General features: G+C 39.6%; 2 protein-coding genes across 2 annotated transcripts in view; one reads left to right on the top strand and one right to left on the bottom strand.

Moving 5' to 3' along the window:
* lamb1a (laminin, beta 1a) overlaps positions 1 to 12,596 on the top strand; it is a 41,038-nt gene extending 28,442 nt beyond the window's left edge. Inside the window, exons 23-33 of the mRNA XM_033967910.2 lie at positions 297 to 393; positions 3,647 to 4,019; positions 4,453 to 4,637; positions 6,563 to 6,804; positions 7,400 to 7,606; positions 7,968 to 8,112; positions 8,858 to 9,065; positions 9,575 to 9,716; positions 10,090 to 10,266; positions 11,195 to 11,354; positions 11,776 to 12,596. Coding sequence (XP_033823801.1) covers positions 297 to 393; positions 3,647 to 4,019; positions 4,453 to 4,637; positions 6,563 to 6,804; positions 7,400 to 7,606; positions 7,968 to 8,112; positions 8,858 to 9,065; positions 9,575 to 9,716; positions 10,090 to 10,266; positions 11,195 to 11,354; positions 11,776 to 11,915 — 2,076 coding nt within the window. The 3' untranslated portion in view covers positions 11,916 to 12,596. The remainder of the gene's footprint in view (positions 1 to 296; positions 394 to 3,646; positions 4,020 to 4,452; positions 4,638 to 6,562; positions 6,805 to 7,399; positions 7,607 to 7,967; positions 8,113 to 8,857; positions 9,066 to 9,574; positions 9,717 to 10,089; positions 10,267 to 11,194; positions 11,355 to 11,775) is intronic.
* A 2,111-nt stretch (positions 12,597 to 14,707) lies between these two features.
* On the bottom strand, positions 14,708 to 18,891 carry snx22 (sorting nexin 22). Its single transcript, XM_033967911.2, has 7 exons — positions 18,743 to 18,891; positions 17,254 to 17,337; positions 17,078 to 17,182; positions 16,012 to 16,106; positions 15,907 to 15,939; positions 15,575 to 15,642; positions 14,708 to 15,006 (listed from the first exon to the last, which is right to left on the bottom strand). Exons 1-7 carry the CDS (start codon positions 18,803 to 18,805, stop codon positions 14,912 to 14,914), a joined length of 543 nt encoding a protein of 180 aa, XP_033823802.1. The 5' UTR covers positions 18,806 to 18,891; the 3' UTR covers positions 14,708 to 14,911.
* Between the last annotated feature and the right edge of the window lie 2,736 nt (positions 18,892 to 21,627).

Raw genomic sequence — 21,627 nt, 5'->3', positions numbered from 1 at the left:
TTAAGTTGTCTAGCTTTACTGTGACCCGAAAAGTGAGTTGTGAAAAGCACATAGAAACTCATTGCTGAGAATAATTAGGATGCTCAGAATGTTTTATGTTTTTAAGATGGTAAAAATCAGGTGCAGTGCCTTTATTAAACAGAATCGTGATGATGTTGGTGAAAGTCATATCATAACTTCTTTTTTTATTGCCATATCTCTAAGTTAAAATATCATAATAAATAATACACTGGTAAAGGTCTGATATATTTGGCTGTAGTTTGTATTAATGTGTTTTTGTGTGTTTTGTCCCTCAGATCAGTGGACAGTGTTCGTGTAAACCCGGGTTTGGAGGCAGGACCTGCAGTGAGTGTCGTGAGCTGTTCTGGGGAGATCCAGAGGTCAAATGTCACGGTAAGAATCCCACACATTTGAAAGATTTACATAATGTAGAGGTTTGTTGCTAACAGTCTAATCTGCATAATTATCACACAGGCATGTCGACTTGTATTTGACTTTAGCCCCTTTAGGACTTAAGATTTTAGGGTTCACAAAGTTTTAATTAAACTGTTGAGAAGGCTAAAGTCCTGCTCCGCCTCAGGTCTGATCTCTCTGAGTGAACAGTCTGTAGGCTGCCCTCCTGCTGCATCCTGGGAACATTCCTCTCTTTCTCTCTCTTCTTCTCTGTGCTCTCCACTGTTATGTTTCTCTCCTCTTTCTCTCTCATCCCCCTCTCTCTTTACCCCCTTTCTTTTTCTTACTCTCTTCCTTCTCTTATTCTCTTTCTCCTCTTTCTCTCCATTCAGTCCCTCCTCTCTCGTCTCTCTCTCTTTACCCCCTTTTGTTTTTTTCTTTCTGTAGCAAAAAATCTCTATACCTCTATAGCAAAAAAAAAAAAATCCAATTGAATTTGACTTTTTCGTTTGCTATGGATGATACCTGTACGACTGAGGGATTACACAGACATCTCTCTCCTCTATTATTCTCTTTTCTCCATTCTTGTCTTTCTCTCGATTCAGTCTCATGTCGTCTCCCTCTCTTTTTTCTTATTTTCCCTCCTCTTATTGTCTCTCTCCCTCTCTTTCCATTTAGATTCACCTTTCTCCTCTCATATCTCTCTCTTCTCACCCTTTTGTTTTCTTTCTTCTTTTCTCTCCTCCCTCTTATTCTCCTCTTTACCACCTTTCTCTTTCTTGCTTTCTTTCATTCTTTCTCTCCCTCCTCTCTCCCTTATTCCCTCTCCTCCTTCTCTCCCCTCTGTGAGCAGTCATATTGTCTCCAGATGTGTCTGTACATTCCCGTGGCTCACACATAGACTGACTGATAGAATGGGCTTTTTGTATTGAAGGTTATTACCTGCTGTGAACAAGTCAAATACACAGGGAAATGGAAGAGAATAAAAAAGTCCACCAGTAACTTTTCTGGGGGTTCTCAACCTGCCCATCTCCATGGAGATGTTAATGCATTGGTTGAAATGTCCAACAGTATTGCATTAAACTTGTATGTCTTGGATTCATTCAATCAGAGCTGTTTTTATTGCCTTAAAAACTTGCATTCTTACTGTGAGCGTGGTTCCCTGCCTCTCCACGGCTCTGACCTGTAATTTGGCCTGTCTCCATGGAGATAGATGAGCCTATTGCCATACTGCCATGTCTCCATGGAGATGTTATTGCTTTGCTTGGAACTAAGTAGGTGATGGACTCTCCACCAGAAAGTTTCATATTGCACCTTTAGTTTTGAGTGTTAGATGATATTATTATTATTCATAATAATAATAATAATAATAATAATAATAATAATAATGGCTTACACCTGTTATTTGAGAGGCTTTGACAAGCCTGTAAAGCGCATTACAAGACCAGGTCCAGATTATTATTTTAATTAAAATGCCACGTTTCACAACATTTGCTAGACCAAATAAAATGTAAACTACACCTCTTTGAACGTTTCATTTTGACAACCCTGACTCCTTTGCGGACCACTGCTGCTGAATTTCCACATCTGGATTTGTGAGCAGAGCCAAACTCAACACAATCCAGATGTTTTACGCTCTCTTTCTCCTCCCACAGAAACTTAAGTCTCTCTGATGTTCAGACCGCTGGGCTCTGACCTCGTCTGTAATATGTTTTCAATGTAAAGTCAAACCATGAAATCTATTCAGGCGTTTCCTCTTTATGTTACATGGGTCAGATACTAAAAGGACAGTGTTAAGAGAGATGGATGACCATTATTGGCATTGTGGCTTAGTTGTTAGGACATTTGCCTCACCCTAAGAAGGTTTTGGATTTGACTTCAAGAACTACCAAAAACCTGCTAAACCTAAATATTATTTTTGCACTTATATGAGTGTTGTTTTACAGTCTGTTTTGTTGTTCAAGTTAAATAGAATAAAGATTGTCACAGGCTCATCATTATCAGTGTTATTTTTTTTGGTTTTTTTTGTCAATCTCACTCAACCTTGGTTTTAGCCTTTCTGAAGCATTTAAACTTTTAAGTTATGTTTAAACCTCGGATGGTTGAGATGGTTGTTAATAGAGCTGGACTGTTTGTTCGTTTGGAAAGGGGGGATGTTGAAAGTTTCTGTTGAATTGTTGAGTCGTGGGTGGTCTCTGAAATGTGAGACCATCTTCAAAAGTGTGGGAAAACTGTTCAACTGTTTTGGGGCAAATAGACAGGGCAGCCAACTAATGATACAGAATATAGAAATGAAACGGGGTATTTAAGATGCTTGAGTCTAATATTACGGTAGCAGTGTGGTTTGGTTTAGTTTTTAAACTCATTCCAGATAGGTTGTCAAAAAATCAATACTGAGTTTTTTTGTGGTGACCTGCTGCTGGGGTTCAAATGTGGACAGCGCATTTCTATGCAGATTAAAAGTTAGCAATGGTAATAATTTAATATACATTCTGAAACCATAAATTGGCCACATTTGCTAGAGATTTATGAAAAGAATCGGCTAGGGTAGCCTCAGGTTTGATAGCTGTATGCCTATACTTCAGTATTCACTACTTATCTAAATTAAAAAAAAAAATAATATATATATATATATATATGTATGCATGCATGTGCATACAGACATACAGATGGGTTCAACTCCCAGGCTTTTCTGTTTGGAGTTTGCATGTGTCTGGGTGGATTTTGTCTGGTCACTCCGATTTCCCCCATGAATCCAAAACATGCACAACAGACCAAATTCTCCAACTAAAGTAGTCCTGACCAAGACTATCCCCAGAGGCATTGAATGATGGGTCAAATGCAGAGAGTAATAATAATAATGGCTTACACTTGTAATGTGCTACACTATAGTCATTATTCATTCATTTCCACACTTGGTGATGGTAAACTACTATTGTAGCCACAGCTGCCCTGGGGCAGACTGACGGCAGCGAGGCTGCCAATCTGCGGCATCGGCCCCTCCGACCACCTCCTATCTTTCGCGCACACTCCACTTTCATATTAGGCAATGTGGGTGAAGTGTCTTGCCTAAGGACACAACGACAGAACTTGGTCCGAGCGGGACTCGATCCTCCGACCGTCGGGTTGGGGGAACACTCTAACCACTGAGCCACTGTCGCCCCACAAAGTACAAAGTGTACCTTATACCTTAAGTGTATCTTAGCCCACCTTAACAAATTCTCTCCGCTCCTCTTTCTCCTCCCTCCTCTAGCATGCGACTGTGACCCTCGTGGTATCTCTCAGGAACAGTGCGATAAATCCTCTGGTCACTGTGTTTGTGTGGAGGGAGTGACCGGTCCCCGTTGCGACATTTGTGCTCGCGGTTTCTCTGGCACCTTCCCTGACTGCCACCGCTGTCATCAGTGCTTCAGTGAATGGGACGCCATCGTGGGGCAGCTGACCAATCAGACGCACCGGCTCGTGAACAAGGTGAATGCGGTGAAACAGAGTGGTGTGACAAGTGGGCCGTACCGCAGCAGCATGGACAGTATGGAGCGCAGCGCAGAGGGCATCAGGGCTATTCTCAACACAAACCCGGCATCACAGCCTCTGAGTGAAGTACAGGAGCTACTGCAACAGGCCAGGTACTACTAATACTACTGTAGATATTTGTACTCCTACTGCTACTATTACTATTGCTACTACTGCAACAGGCCATGTATGGGTACTACTGATATGGTTATCAATACTACTACTGATATTAGTTGTACTACTACACTACCACCACTGTGACAGGCTAGGTTGGGGCTCTATAGTTAGAACACCTCCTTGCCGAGGATGAAAGTGGTGTCTGGTGAATTATTGGTGGTGGTTGGAGGGGCTGATGGTGCAGATTAGCAGCTTTGCTTCTGTCAGTGTACCCAGGGACATTGTGGCATCACTTTAAGAGGCCTGTAAAACACATTTTTATTATTACTGATGGGGTCATCAAAACTTTATTTTCAATGCTGGGTGCATTTTACTGCCATAATTGGCTAAAGGAGGAATTCATTGATGCTTGGTCTCTCTTCTCCACAGTGAGCTGATTGGATCCCTGACTGAGTCCCTGAACTCCACAGAGCAGGCCCTGGTCCAGACCTCGGACCAGGATCAGGAGGTCCAGAGCAGACTGGACTCTGTAAGCTCAGACTCTCACAAACTCGAGCGCACTGTCCAGGAGCTGCTGGACCAGGTCGAGTTCATCAAGAACTCAGACGTCAGAGGTGAGTGACACGCAGGGGAAAAAATGGCTTTTGATTGGTATAAACAGGGTTCACTTGAGTGTATATACCAGGGGTCACCAACCCTGTGCCCGCGGGCGCCACGTCACCCCCAAACCCCACATGAGTCGCCCGCAGACCGGTTCTAAAAATAGCACAACTCACTAATGAGCTGCATCTAAAATTTAATTTTATTCTGTTGCTATTTTTTTATTTTTTTATCACCCTTGCGTTTATATAGATTTAAAAATGACAATAGCTTAAGTTCATTATACGTGAAGTTTAGATAAGTTAAGGTGAACTTTGACCTACTCACTTCAAAGGTCAGTATTGTGCGCGTGACAAAACCAGTGCTCCACTCGCGAGTGCTGTGAGGATGCGCTAAAAGCAGTTTCTTATGCCAAAACATGGTAGAAAAAAGAGATCACTTTCACAACGATTTAAGACTGTATCTCATCTGCGAAGCGACTGTGGTGACGGCAAAGCAGCACAATGTGGAGGGACACTTCACTACGTCTCACAAAGCTCCACACTAACTACCCACGCGCACTCCCCACGGGGACGCGCACTCCCCACGGGGACGCGCACTCCCCACGGGGACGCGCACTCCCCACGGGGACGCGCACTCCCCACGGGGACGCGCACTCCCCACGGGGACGCGCACTCCCCACGGGGACGCACACTATGGGCAGAACAAGCCCAGAGCTAAACGCAGCTTTGGGTAAACAACAGGCTTTTTTCACGACACCGGTGAAAAAGTCACACAACACAACCGAGATTTATTTTAAAATATTTAAGGTTATTTTTCTTTAACATTACATAATTGATAACTTTATGAAACTTGGTGCAATGTATATTATTTTTGTTTTGTTAAAAAGGTTTGTCAATGGATAGTGAAAATGGGACACTTTTCCTATGAGATTTAGTGATGTAAGTGTCATCTGGAAATTTAACAATTACTAAGATTAGTAAAGTTAAAGTGCTGAATACTGATATCTGTTTCCCTCCTTGCTCATTGTTGATAATTATTTTGAGAAATCATTAATGTGATCAGTGTCTTGCAACGTGATCAGTGTGTTCACATAGATGATTATCATTTATGATTATTAATAATGTATAACTAAAGGCAAACTGAGAAAATGTGTTATTTCAGAAGAGCGTCTCAAACTGGTAGCCCTTCGTATGACTCAGTGCCCATAAAGTAGCTCTCAGGTTAAAAAAGGTTGGTGACCCCTGGTATATACATTATATCTTAAAAATGTTACTGTTTAAGCATTTACTTGTTGGTCTTTGTCTCCCTCTAGAGACCAACTTTAAAAGTACACATGAGTCAAGCTCAAGTAAAACGTTTTTTTTAATATTTAACCAAACTAAACAGATCAAATTATGTAATTTCTGGTATTTACAAAAGGCTGCAAATACTAGTAATAAGTAAGGTGTGATATACTCATATTGTCAAAATTGTAAATAATTGTTCTAAGAGGTTAGCACTCACAGTGAGAAGGTTCCAGGTTTGACTCCCGGGCCTTTCTGTGTGGAGTTGGCTTGTTTCTCCCTGTGTCTGGGTGGGTTTCTTTCAGGAACACTGGCTTCCCCATTAACCCAAAACATGCACCAAATCCTCCAGCCAAACTAGTCCCTGACCAAGACTAGCTCAAGATCTAGAGATGAGTTCCTGGGCTCCTGACAGGTTTAACCCAGAGACACTGAAGAATCAGAATACATTTTATTGCCATTTTATTGTCAGTGCACGAAATGTACAAATGAGGAACTTGCTTTGGCGTTATAGTGCAATGTAAAACAATTAATAATAACGGTAAATATAAACTATGATAGAATTAAATTAAAACAGACTTGGATGGGTCAAATGCAGAGGACAAATACATGAATTGTGCATTAACCTATACATTTTTCTTTCTTTTCTGCAGGAGCGACGGCCAGTGTGAACAAGTACTACCTCCAGTCGCAGGCGTCTGAAGCTCGAGTGAACGCCTCCACCGTGGATCAGAACAGCACCGTGGAAACGTCTGCCCGACTACGGCAGCTGACAGAGGACAAACTCAACAAGACCAGCCTGGACTTCCTGAAGAAGCACACAGAGCATGCTCAGAAGCTCGACGACCTCGCTGGAGAAATGCAGAGTCTGGACCTGTCAGAACTCAGTCATAAGGTACAGGACTAATCATGGAGCAACACTAGGACTAAACAGTTATACCAGGACTTAAGTGGGACTACACCAGGTCTAAACCAGGACTAACCAAGGAGCTAAAGCAGTACTAAAGTATACCTAACCAACGAACTATAGCAGGTTTATATCAGGCCTAAAGTTTGACTTAAGCGGGGCTAACCCAAAACTACACCAGGGCTAAAACAGTACTAACCAAAGGAAAAGGCCTAGAACTAGCCAGGATGACCCGAACTAACCAAGGAACTATACCACTTCTGAGGCAGTGTTAAATCAGATGTGGGGTTAGCTTTTACTGAATACTGTTGTTTTGTTTTTGTCTTTGTTTCAGACCAGAATTATAACCTGGGACAAGCCTGGGACTAGTTTGGGATTGGACCTGGGCTAAACCTGGGCTAAACCTGGGCTAAACCTGGGCTAAACCTGGGCTAAACCTGGGCTAAACCTGGGCTAAACCTGGGCTAAACCTGGGCTAAACTTGGACTGAACCTGTCTTGGTTTACTTTAAACCAGGACAAACTTATCAGGACTCAACATTTTTTAATTCACTTTCCATACCTGTTTCTGTCCCTCTCTATAGACCTGTGGCAGTGGTGTGTCCTTGGACGCCTGCTCCTCCTCCCCCTGTGGAGGTCTGGGCTGTGTTGACTCAGAGGGCCGTTCCAAATGTGGAGGAGAGGGCTGCGGCGGTTTACTGACCACAGCCAAAAGCGCCTGGATTACAGCACGAAACTCGGAGAAGGAGATCATCAGTGCCATCGAGGAGGTGGAGAGACTGTCCAAGATGGTGAGTCTCAATGGAGATGTACAGGCACTTTTTGGGGAACAAAATAGTATGGTATTTAATGCAATTTTTACTTTATCATTGATGTTTTTGTAAAAGGCCTAATTATTAACAAAATACCTTTGGTTCCATAAACTCCATTTTGGTTTATAGAACAGCCAAGACCTGCAGAGGAAGTGTTCTCATTCATTTTTCCCATAGACTTTTAACAGGGGCGTTTTCAGTCCAAAAAAAATGTTAAAAACATAAACTTTGGAGAAATGTTATCAATATTGTAATGTGGTTTATAAAGTTTCAGAAATAGATTTCATAAGATAATAGATAGAGCCCATGTTGATGTGTTATATTATATATTGTGTTGCAGGTGTCTGAGGCTAAAGTGAAGGCGGACGAGGCCAAACTGAGCGCTCAGGACGTTCTTCTAAAAACCAACCGCACCAAACACAGACTGGACCAGAGCAATGAGGAGCTGCGCAGGCTCATCAAACAAATCAGGGACTTCCTCACACGTGAGTCTAGGACCGCAGGAGGAGAGGGCAGGAGGAGAGGGCAGGAGGAGAGGGCAGGAGGAGAGGGCAGGAGGAGAGGGCAGGAGGAGAGGGCAGGAGGAGAGGGCAGGAGGAGAGGGCAGGAGGAGAGGGCAGGAGCAGCAGGAGTAGAGACAGGAGATGTTTCCTTTCTGTTTATTCATGATGAGAGTGGATAGGATTATCTTTTATTGACCTGTTATATTGAAATTGAATTGGTTGTCCCTCTGTTCAACTCATTAAGATCAATTTATTTTTCTAGATAACAGCAGTCCCATCAAAGGGCTCCACTAAATTGTTGATTTAACCAACAGAAAGTTAGAAAATTAATTGTAAAATCATGCCAATAATTCTTTCAAAAATTGTTAAATTATATAAATATAATTACATTAGGCATATTCATGGTCTATATATATTTATAATCCTCTAAATTCTGTATCAGTGTTTTCTGTTTTCTTCTTCTTTTTTTATGGGTTAAGGCTGCAATTTCTGAATTTGCAGTTGACCCATTTCTAAATCATGCATTCTTTTTTCTAATTTGAATATTTATTCATTTTTATCACTTAAGAAATCAACTAAACAAAAATGGCATAACTGCAAAATAAATAATAAAGAACAAAAACAGTGAGTGTTCAAAATATGATCTCAAAAACACCACTCAATCTCTCCAGCATCCTCTCGCATTCTCAAAATTACACATTCTTTATTATTATTTTTTTTATTCCAGAGGATGCTGCAGACCTGGAGAGCATCGAGCTTGTTGCTAACGAGGTGCTAGCGATGCAGATGCCCACAAGCCCGGAGCAGCTGCAGAATCTGACGGAGGAGATTCGGGTGAAGGTGGAGGAGCTGGGGAGTGTGGAGCACATCCTGGAGCAGAGCAGTCAGGAGATCCAGAGAGCAGAGAGTCTCTTGGAGCAGGCTCGCCAAGCCAGGTACAGGGTTCAAATACAGCATGATCTGAGTATTAGTAACTTATCTGATGAAGGGTCTTTTATTTTTAACCCTATGTGCAGATGGCACAGTGTATACATTTTCAAAGAACAAAGCTGCTGGTGGGGTTAGGTGATAGGTGCTGTTGTGACAATACAAACACTGCAAACTTGATTTCGATTCTAAGGAATTCACTCAATACTAGATGCCAATTATAATACCACACTGAAGATTAAAACATGCTCCTTTTTAGTATTAGAATGTAATTTTCATATACAAAATAACAGTACTTTCTTTATTTTAGTATGAGGTCATGTGATTTATTTTCAGTATCGATACCTGCTCAAATGAGTATCTAGTTTCAATATGAGTTTTAGTATCGATTAGCATCTGATTTTTGATACATCTAGTGATAGGCGCAAACTGGATTTGAATATTTAAGTAGATCTACTAATACAGTTATGGGAATTTCTTTCCAAATCCTCTTCACATCATATTTCTTCTGTTTCAGTTCTGAAGCTGTCAATGTGAAGGACTCAGCAGAGAGAGTGAAGAAGGCTCTGGACGAGGCTCAGAAGGCTCAAACTGCAGCTTCTAAAGCAATAAACCAGGCAACACAAGACATCCAGACCACCAACAAACTGCTGTCTACGGTTAGTGCTGGTTTAGATGTGGTTAAGTCGTGGTTAATTCCTTTTTAATTATTTTTAAAATTATTTTTTAATTCCTTGTTAATTCCTGGTTTAGCCACAACTCTGCATGCTCTAGTCCTGCGCTAGTCCTGGTTTAGTCCTGGACCGGTTTAGGTCTGGTTCAGACCCTGTTTACCTTAGTCGAGTCCTTGTACTATCCTGGTCTTGTCCCGTTTTAGTCCTTCTTTAGTCCTCCTTTTCCGGTATGTATTCACTCTTCCTCACCCTCTACCATGTACCTATTGTCCCTCCTCTGTACCATGTTTTTACTCCTCTCCCCCATATATTCACTATCACTATATTAAAGGTATGATTTTGGTTGTGTTGTGTTCAGGTGGAGTCAGAAACGGCAGAAGCAGAGCAGAAACTGACCCAGGCCACAGAGAGAGTCCAAAACCTGGAACAAAACGTGACTTTATTGAGAGACAAGGCCCTGAACGTCTCACAGACCTCAGAGCAAACCAAACAGGACGCAGCCACCATCGAGAAGATTGCTGACCAAGTTAAAAAGGTGAGCATCAAAATGACAAAAATCAAATACTACTTTACTACTACTTTTTAAAATAATTAGGCCAAGAGTAGTTTTATGTCCTACTTTTAATTCTATATGTATAAAATGAGTTTTATTTTGAAGTATCGGTACTCTTTTGAGTACTCTTTCCACTGTGAGTATGTTGATAAGTCAGATCAGAGTCAAATGCTTTATTCAGATGCTGGACTCTATAACAAATGTCTCATTTTGAAGGTTGTACACCTTTTTGTTTGTACATACCGGTAGATAAAATATAAACAACATACATCCACATACAGCATACATTCCTACATGCAAATTCTTAAGTCTTCCAGTAACGATCCTTTTTCTTCAGTGCAAATATGAACAGTGTTTGCACTCACACATACAGCCAGTGTTTCCTATTAACAAAGACTCATCTAAAACAAGTTGGTAAAATTGGTTGAAATGTTGTCTTAAACATATAGAAGTAACTACTGTATATTTAATCTGTAATCTGTCTTTTTTGATTAACGGAGGCAATAAGTGGCATTTATTCTCTTTAAATAAAATATTTGAAATCATTTGGTCCAACATAGTCTCAGTTTAAACTTGTGGAATATACATCACATCAAAAATGGGACTAAACCATGGACTAGATTATGACTTAAGGGTTGAACCAGGCTTGAACCAGGCTTGAACCAGGCTTGAACCAGGCTTGAACCAGGCTTGAACCAGGCTTGAACCAGGCTTGAACCAGGCTTGAACCAGGCTTGAACCAGGCTTGAACCAGGCTTGAACCAGGCTTGAACCAGGCTTGAACCAGGCTTGAACCAGGCTTGAACCAGGCTTGAACCAGGACTGAACCAGGACTGAACCAGGACTGAACTAGGACTGGGGGAGGTGTGCTGAGGTCATTTCTCACCAATCTAAACTCTCTCCTCCACAGGACCTGGACTCTGAGATAAAGGACAAATACTCGACGGTGGAGAAGTTGGTGGATGAAAAAGCCGTGGGTTTGTCAGAGGCGAAGAAACGCGCAGAGTCTTTGCAGAAAGAAGCCAAAGATCTGCTGCTCCAGGCCAGCAGCAAACTCCAACTGCTCAAAGGTGAGACAACAGTGGAACAGTTCTCAAAAATGTCCAGCAGATGTCACTCTACTGAATATACATATTTCAGGAGTTGCTGCAATTGTGATTGGGAACCCCATGCAAAATAATACAACCTGAATGCAGAGTTTTATACGGACTACAAAGCCATCATTTTTCAGTATCGGTGCCAATATCTGATACCAATATCAGATCGGTGCATGCTTAGATTATATAGATTAAACTCATCTAGCTTTAGGATGGATTGATCTGTGAGAGACAATGTGCAGAAAAGATTTAAACTCATAATTTTTTTAAAAAAGAGCATATAGATGGAAAGAAAAGTGAATGCTGCAAATTGGTTTAATGTGTATACAATTCCTTGCTTGTTTCAGACCTGGATTTGTTATAAAATTGTGCAATTATTTGTTGTTTGTTTCAGATTTGGAGAAATCTTACGAGGACAATCAGAAGACTCTGGAGCAGAAGGCGGAGCAGCTGGTGGAGCTTGAGTCGGCAGTGAAAGAGTTACTGCAGGAAATCAGCCATAAGGTCACAGTCTACAGCACCTGTCTGCTCTGATGGACCCAGTTCTGTAATACAACCATAAAAATAAAACTAAACACAATGATGTGTTGGGCAATATCAGAATGTGTGACATCGAAGGGTTTATCCAGAACCAATATTTTTACTAAAATGCCCAAGTCTATGATTTGTCTACAGCACCTGCCTGCGCTGATGGACCTAAACCTAAACACACCTGAAACACACCTGAAATATACAACAATAGAAGTGTCTCAGTATTGGGGATATCGTGATAAATGAGGTATCTTGCTGATATATGGGACCAATATTTTTGGCATTTTGACTACCGAGTAAAATGGAAATGGAAGAAATCAAGAAGCATCAATTTTACTAGTTTGTATGTCAGTTCACCCGTCCATTCACCTGTCATTTTATCTGTCACTTCAATTAGGCTCAAAATATGGCTACATCTTTACACAAACATGCAAAAATGTTATCCCACATAGATACGTACTGTCATTATTTTTACAACAGTGAAAAGTTAATATGTGAACTTTATTATAACTTTACATAAATCTGTGGGTCTTGCTATGGATTTTAAAATATTCTTGGTACTGGCAAATATCAGGTTAAACCAATTATCAGACTATACCTAATGCATCCCCTTTTCAAAACAAAGTAATTTTCAAGCTTTGTGGCTATTTTACAATAACATAAATGAAAGGATTATGAAGTTGTTGAAAGGATGGGTGTAACACTCAGATACTGAAATGCATAAAGATCCACCAAAGATAATGACACAAATGAAATGAAAGAATATTTTAAATTTTAGGAGTAATTGTAATAAAATGTCTTTGTAATTGGTCCATTTAAATTTAACGTTTAAACCATGTGCCTTTTTATATTGTCCAAAAACTTGATCTTTTTAAAATAAAGACTTTTTTCTTAAGCATTGTTCCTCTTCTTTAAAGTGAAACTAAATGATCCACTTTTTTTGCTACTAAACTCTGTCTCTTTTAATAGTATTGTCTACTGTTCTTAATCATTTTTGGCAATTGTAGTGCAAACTGGGTAAATTAGCAGCTTTCTGGTCAAAAATGCCTGAATCTAAGTTTGTGTTGGCTTCAGTGGCCTCTGTAATTTCCAGTAGAAACCTGTTAGACCAATCACACTCTTCCTTATCTCTCCAGACTCCAGATGTGGTTGTGGGTTTAGATGTGTTTCTTGCATTACCTCATGGCATGTAAAGTGTGACAAATTATGGTAGTAAATGTTTTAACAGTTTAAATTATGCCACAAGGTCATATGGATTAAATTATACTTTCACATGGTAAAAGTACTTAAATTAATATTCTGAGTAAGTTCGCCCATGTAAAAGGGAATGGATATTTTTAAAGGAATGAGAAATATGTTAAATCTGAATAAACGGAAGGTAATTTACTTTTTTCAGTGTTGACAGTGATACAATTAAAAAAGAAAAAAATCAGTTCTGTCACCTAGACAAAAGTTTTAGAGTGAAGGAGTGTGTTCTGAGTCATATTTTGCATAATCATTGAGGCCCTTAATGGGTGCCCTCATTAGCATACTAGCTATCACTATTGTTTTCCTTGTTTAGTCCGAGTTATAAATAGGAGTTAAATGATGCCTCAGCCTCCCATTCCTGTTCAAAGATGGATTGTCTTTCTTAACATCTTCACTCAAACTTTTTGTCAGATCTGTGGAAAGGTGACCTTGCTGAAAATAAGCGTGCTTTTCAAGGTTTTTTTTTTTTTTTTTTTGCAATAAGTCTTTACTGCAGATTAACTTAATGCCATACTGTAAAACATTCCAGATAAAGAAATAACAGCACTGTGGAGACAGCAGGTAGTGGACATAGTTACATAAATGAGGGAAAGAAACATTGACAAGTCTTGTTTTGATTGTTCCCAATTTAATATGAACGATAAAACAAAGTTTGGCACATACAGAGACATTAAGTGTGATTGTCAGTCTCACTAAAGTAAAACATGTTTTTATATATATATATATATATATATATATATATATATATATATATATATATATATATATATATATATATATATATATATATATATAAACATTTGTATGAAAAAATAAAGCTGGTCCATAATTTTCTTTTCGTGTCCGCTAAAAAGAAATAAACAAGTTTGTATAGCCATAAAATTATCAAATTAAAAAAGAAAAACAAACATTGAAAAAAGCATATCCAGTGACTTGACTATTGAGTACAGTAATATGTTCATTTTCAATACATTATAAACCCCCTCTCATAAAATACTACCCTTAGATTAAACAAAAAATAAGTTAAAAATGGCTCCATAAAGGCACCGTGCAAAAAAACCAAGCAAAAAAAACCAAGCAGCTTCAGTAACTTCAATGCGGTAGCGTGTTTACAGATATACACTGATTAAACCAGGTTGAACCCAGGACTAAATCACCTCTGATAGTGACCACAGCAGACCAGGTCTAAACCAGGTCTAAACCAGGTCTAAACCAGGTCTAAACCAGGTCTAAACCAGGTCTAAACCAGGTCTAAACCAGGTCTAAACCAGGTCTAAACCAGGTCTAAACCGGTTTTGGTATGTTCTGACCACGAACACTCAACTACATCCTTACCCAATTTAGCTGCTTCTAATAAATCGACTTTGCAAGCCTGTCTGTTCGCCTGTCTGTTCGCCTGTCTGTTCGCCTGTCTGTTCGCCTGTCTGTTCGCCTGTCTGTTCGCCTGTCTGTTCGCCTGTCTGTTCGCCTGTCTGTTCGCCTGTCTGTTCGCCTGTCTGTTCGCCTGTCTGTTCGCCTGTCTGTTCGCCTGTCTGTTCGCCTGTCTGTTCGCCTGTCTGTTCGCCTGTCTGTTCGCCTGTCTGTTCGCATAATGTTATCACTGATTACCGGTAGTTCAAGTTTTGTGTACGTCTAAAGCTAAAGTTCCAGATGAAAAACATGCTACAAAACTAAAAACTAAAAGCAGTCCATTTTAAAAGCAGTTTCAAAAAACATATTTAAATCGAAATATAAAACATATTTCTTCTACATTAAAGCAGTGGTGGAGTGGGGTCTCTGAAACTGACTCTGACTTCACGGGTGTAAAATCCTTGTAAAACGCCATCCACCACTACATCAGGCAGGCCTGTAAGAAAAGTGAACTATAATCAACATCATAGGCCAACAATAGGAGTGAAGTAATCAGCTTATTTGTGAACAATTGTAATGAAGTGATAAAACATTTAAATGCTCTCTGCAGTAGAACAAGATAAATCACAATCAAAAATGAAATTGAAATTTGAATTAACACAAATTACAAAGGCTGCAATTTCTATCAAGTATCATATTTTTTTTCTAAAAACAACAGAATATCCTATCTTAATCTGCATAAGAAACTCCTGCCCCTGTAGGTTAGATCAGTACAAACATGTTCTCAAATGTGATTCTTGTATTAGTTTGTCAGTTCATATTTCAGTCTTTTGTGAATTCTTCTGGACACGTTTAAAATGTGAATGTTGAACAAAATCCTATTATTAAATCATGAACTGCAAATCTATTTGCAGTGTTTGTCAGAGAAAAATATCTAATTGTGGTTTTTATATCTCTAAATCTCTAGGGTCTCTACAGTCTTACATCAGGTTAAAATGATGTAAATAAAACATTGTACACTGTTGTCTCTGTGTGATATCGAAAAGAATAGGTCTGTTTTGTACCTGAGGTGTAATCGGAGAGGTATGGATCACGGTAGAATCCCAGAGCGCGGTGGTGTGGTAACTGATAACTGTGAGACAGGAGAGAAGAAAGGAGATTTAGTACTATCATCAAAGCAAGCGATCTTGGTGAAAAAATAATGAAACACTGGATGGAAATAAATCTTGTGACATTGCAGAAGCGAAATCGAAACAATGCCACAGCAAATGAGTGCTGTAATCAAAGCTAAAGGCGGTCCAACGAAATATCTGCTCTTTTTTTTTGGCCAGGCAGTGTATGTTTTGGAAAGACTTGATTGGTTTTGATATATACTCATTCAGATTAAAAGTCCCACCTGCCATCATGACTGTCAAGGTCGTCAAGAGATCTGAAATGAAACAGTATAACGAATTAGTTTAAAGGCAGGTTTATTTTAGCAATAATTATTACATAAACTCACTCCATGCTGTAGGCCTTTGTCCCTGTGTGAAAGTGTTTGAGATGGAGGAAGTCCAATAAAACCTGGGGCACGTCTTTGTTCTGATAAATTATGTCCTAAAACAGGAAAGAAAAGAAGAAAAAAGCAGCTCATTTTTTTCAACATAAAGTATAAATTGGTCTTTAGTAATTTTGCTTACTGTGCTTCAGTGGTGAGAGTTTTTAGCTTTATTTTTTATTTCAAAAGGTGCACTGTGCAACTTTTCTGGTCAAGTGTATACCACCTGCTTCTCTTCTATCCAAAAACACCCATTATGAAATAAATGCTAGATGGGCATGTTTATTGATACTTTACAGTGACATCACACTGGGGCTGTTCTACATATATCTCTATGGTGGAATGTTCACCATAGAGATATATGAGTGAGTGAAAAACCTTCTGGGTAAGGCTAGCTTATGTGTGAGAGAATTGCACAAATCAGCTCACCTGTTCCACCTAAATCAGCTCTTTATGGTGAGATTGTGTTAAAATAAAGCTCAGATTCAAGTCCAATTTGAGTAACAGACAGAGCAGTGTCTACAGCAAATGTTGACGACATCTGCAACGTATCAATTGCCATGCTGTGGAACATTCAAGGCAAACAAATGACAGCTCCATGGTTACACGCAGGTGGTGGATCTGTCACCAGCAAAGTTATGCAGTGTACTTTTACCCAGAGAAATTCCTCATATACGATTTATTCAACACCACATGAAAGCTGCAAATGTGAAGAACTCACAGAAAAGCTTTGCAGACACAGGAAGAACATGCAAACTCACAGCACAGACAGGTCCCGGGACCTGAACCTGGGACCTTCCTGCTGTGAGGCGAGAGTGTGAGGATGAATAGGATTAACATAGGGACAGCTCATGTTAGTTGTTTTTGAGATAACGTTTCCAGATTGAGAAGGTTTGGACATGTACAGAGGAGAGTGAATATATGGTACAGAGGAGAGAGTGAATACATGGTACAGAGGAGAGAGTGAATACATGGTACAGAGGAGAGAGTGAATATATGGTACAGAGGAGGGACGGTGACTGTATCTCACCTGTATATAGTCCTCCAGCTCCTGTCTTCTCTGCTCTACAGGTTTGGTTCTTAAATGTTGGTTTCTTTTACTCGGGAAATCTGGAGTCTGGATCACCTTTCTCAGCTGTGCACAAGACGATACATTTTGCTAAGTATTGTACTAAAAAAGAGATTAAAAATGTTTTATAGACGTACTTTTCTGTGCAGAGTCTGGAACTCGCCATTCTTCCTCAGAACGAAATGTTTTCTCTCATTGAACAAGACTTCCACCCTGAACAGCTACAAAATACAGACAGTTACACACAACAGTTTAAACATTATAATCAGGAGGCTATAGATTTCACAATGTTGAGCTTTGAACACTAGGGGGCAATGTTGAAGCAGAGTTATTGGGGATCATTTCTACTAAGCCCTCAGAAATATAAATACAGCCAGCGGTGGATGAAGTACTCAGTGTTGTTACTTAACTAAAAGTACAGACACAGAGGTAAAAGTAAAAGTTTCACATGAAAAAAATCTACTTAAGTGAAAGTACATGTTTAAAAATGTACTTCAAGAGTAAAAGTATTTCACACAAGTGTTCTTAATCAGTTAGATGTGTTAAATGTTGTGATACTGATTAAAAAACAGTTGCAATATGAATCAATTTCTTATTTTTTCAATGAATTCTGTTCAAAGCCGAAGTTTGAACTCAAAAACATAAGTCAGGATGTACCGCAACTATGGTAAAATAACCCTTATATCATTTGAAAAAGTACTTTTTACTTTTCAGTCCAGTTAAAAATGAAGTGGACTAGAAAGTACAGATACTGCTCTCAAATGTAGTGAAGTAAAAAGTATCCACTGTACAACTGTAAGTAAAGTACCGATAGCTAAAAATTCTACTTAAGTACAGTATTTTACCACTTTTACTTGGTTACCTTCCACCACTGTATACAGTCAATGTGCAGAAACATAGTTTGCACACATCAAAGAAGAAATAGGCCTGTGCAAATCAAGGCATTAAACTACTCCTAGACGAACAGTGAGGATTGTCAAATTTAAGTATTGTAAAAATGATTTGGTATTGACTAACACCCACATCTTTGACTTCAGTCATCTTCTACTGTTTATTCAGGGGCCAAGTTATCGATGAGGGTATTCTCAGGGTATTGTGTACTAAAAAACAAAACACAAACACCTGTAATTGAATAAAAGTAAAATAAATAAGTTAGCACCATACTGTGGAACATCTCAGGCAATGCTATAGGCCTAACATTTTAACAGATATACAGGCAGCAGACCCCCTAATAGAAAAGTTCCACAGTGCAGCTTTAACAGAGCAGTTTCAGCCTGATCTTCACAGAGTATTATCCGTGCTCTGGAGGGACTTGTGCTTTATATACAGCCGATACGATGCCATAAAGTTAAAGGTGCTTTATTTAGTCTCCTGTGAGTCTATACACGTTCATTCACTCGTGACATTTGGCAGAGAACAGTGAACAGTGAAAGTCATTTTGCATAAAAGGAAAAAGCGGAAGTGAGCGCGCAGGTAAACTCACCTGGCCACGCTCTCCTCGAGAACACGCACAAATGATACGTTTTACGCACTGGAATCACGCACAAATTCGTGTAATAGGCTAAAAAACACGTTTAATATGGTCGCATTATATTCTTAAGCAAGTTATTATCAATGTGCGCTTACCTTTTTGGTCTTTCCCGCGTCATCCTCCTCTAGCTCCATTGAAGGTATCGAAACTTCAATCATTGTAAAATCTATTCAGTCTGGATTCATTTGGGAGGAGGTTTTCGGTCTGAAGTGCTTTCACACGTAACCCCACGCGCTGTTGACGTACAGATGCAGGTTTTTCACGTCACTGCGTCTGAAGAGGGATGTTGTCGCTCCACTGGTGCGCCCCAAGCCACGCCCACAACGCACTGGACACGCCCACAGACCAAAAACAACTGTGGTCTATTGTAGTAGGAACTGGACACAACAAAAACAAAAAGCCAGAGGTGGGCAGAGTAACCAAAACTGTACAGTGGTAAGAGTAAAAAAGAATGAAGTAAAAGTACAAAGTAGTGATACAAGAAATGACTCAAGTAAGAATAACTTTAAGAGTAACTGTAACATGATTTATAATGTGAAGGTAATGTAACTGGACCAATACAACATTTAATAATGCACAAAATTCTGTATTTTCATAAGATAAACACAAAATATTTGAAAAACTAAATCATATCTGAAGGAACGCTGCAAGAAACACAAATGTTCAAATCATTTCATATTGTCGACATAAAGCTTCTGTCACTTGTAGATTTACTCATAGTGGAAAGAGTAACCAAACTCTTTACTCAAGTGACAGCACTGCTACTTCAATTAAAACTGCCAGAAAAGTACTACAAGTTACAGAAGTAAATGTAACTAGCAATCTCTGACTAAAACTATACATAATAAAAAATGTCTGTGTAATCTCTCAGTTGTCCACGTACACACATTTAAAAAAAATAAATTAAATTTAAAAAAGCAACATCTCAGCTATTTTTAGTCTTTTTATTCCATCTTTGTAACTTATATCCTCACAGAGTTATAAGAGTTAAAACACAATGCTGGAGGACTGTGACAATTCCTTGTAAAGTCTGTCATTATTTAACACCTTGTGTCACATGACTTAAACGGTAACATAAATGTGATTATGGGCGTCATGTGTCAGTGATGTGTTTTCAGGGTGAAGAAAGTTCAAAGTTGTTCAACTAGTTCACATTGTCAGCAAATATATCAAGTAATGAAATCTGTTTATAAAAAAGCAGTGGGCTCTCACTGCACAAAAGGACCAACAGCAGAAGTGTTGCTGTTTCAAATCCTGGTTCACTTCCCATTGAAACATGCAGTAAAAAACTGTGACTACAGTATAAGTACAGACAATAGAACTAATAATAACTTACACAAGCAAAATAATATTACAGATATAGTTAAGTTTTGTTTTGTTCTATCACCATTTCTCACTCAAGTTCCAGTTCAAAAGTATAGTGCGGTTGAACCATCATGATCCAAAAACATAGGAAAAGTTTGTGATTTTTCAGTCTGGGACTCTCTAAATAACCATGAATTTGTCCCGGGACCCACCATGACGTATGTAATAATTTAAGTTTGCAAAAGATTTAAAATATTTAGTTGTTGCTTGAACAAATTTCACTAAAATATCCATCCATCCATTTTCTTCCACTTATCTGGGGCCGGGTTGCGGGAACAGCAGTCTAAGCAGGGTCTCCCAGGCTTCCCTCACCCTATAAACATCCTCCAGCTGCTCCAGTGGGATCTCGAGGTGTTCCCTGGCCAGCTGAGAGACTTAGTACCTCAAGCGCGTCCTGGGTCTTCCCTGGGGCCTCCTGCCAGTGGGATGTGCCCGGGGGTGGCACCCAAGGTGGCATCCAGAAGGTATCCTGAACAGATGCCCAAGCCACCTCAGCTGGCCTCTCTTGACGTGGAGGAGCAGCGGCTCTAATCCGAGCTCCTCACCCTATCTCTAAGGGAGCCCCCAACCACCCTGCGGAGGAAACTCATTGCAGCCACTTGTGTCCGGGATCTTGTTCTTTCAGTCATTACCCCAAGCTCATGACCCTAGGTGAGTGTAGGAATGCTCAAGAAAATTAAATATAATGCCATTTTATGATCTCTGTTCTAACACTGTGATGTCATGTGCTAATACATGTTTTTCTCAAATATGTGAATGAAGCAATGTTTTTGAGGAGGTAACAACATTTTAACATGTCTTAAAGCTCAAAAGAGCCAGTTTAGCATTATATAGGACCTTTAAGCAAGGCATAAAAGAACAGTTTCATATTTTTCATATTATAATTGCATTGAACTACATTTGGAAAACCTGTTTTGCAGAGGTGGATTACAGTCTAAGGTTGTGTCAGTCCTAGTCCAATTCCATGTCTTGAAAAATGAAGAGTGCTGATTTATAGAGCAAATTTAGATATTATAGTAGTGTTTAGTTGTTGATATTTTCTGAATGAGATGTCTCTGTGCTGTTTCCTGTTTTCTGCCCCTGAAACAACCCGATTTTCACTTCTTTCCGTTGGTATTTGCTGGATAACTGGATTCATGAGTTCAGGGTCACATGGTCGCCCTGTCGCCTCTGCATTATGTTGAATGGAGTGACAGAAGAGCTCACCGCAGCAGCTCAGACAGGAAATGATCCGCGTTTGTTAAAAATAAATCTCCGATGTGCTGGTTTTAGGGTGATGTGTCATGGATTCACTGTGGCTTCACTCACATGAGCTTTGGCCCAGTCACTGTCTGCTCAGCAAAGACACAGACACACATTAACAAGAGGAAGTGCAGGGGCAAAGGTGGCACGACTCAACTAAAAGTACTGGTCAAAATATTAAAGCTGCACTGTATAATTTTTCTTGTTGAGGGTTCGCCACTCTGGAATGTTCCTGAGTAAAGTGTTAAAACTAAAGCTAAACTAACCTCCTGCATGTATTTCTGTCCTTTTAAAGACGCTGTACCTGATTCTTACTGTGTTAAAAACATGGAGAAAAAAAAAGTTCATTTAAACCATTTGCAGTGGTTCTAAG

This window comes from Periophthalmus magnuspinnatus, chromosome 6, assembly GCF_009829125.3.
Source record: "Periophthalmus magnuspinnatus isolate fPerMag1 chromosome 6, fPerMag1.2.pri, whole genome shotgun sequence".
In the NCBI taxonomy this organism is placed as follows: Eukaryota; Metazoa; Chordata; class Actinopteri; order Gobiiformes; family Gobiidae; genus Periophthalmus; species Periophthalmus magnuspinnatus.
This window is presented reverse-complemented; position numbering and strand designations above follow the sequence as displayed.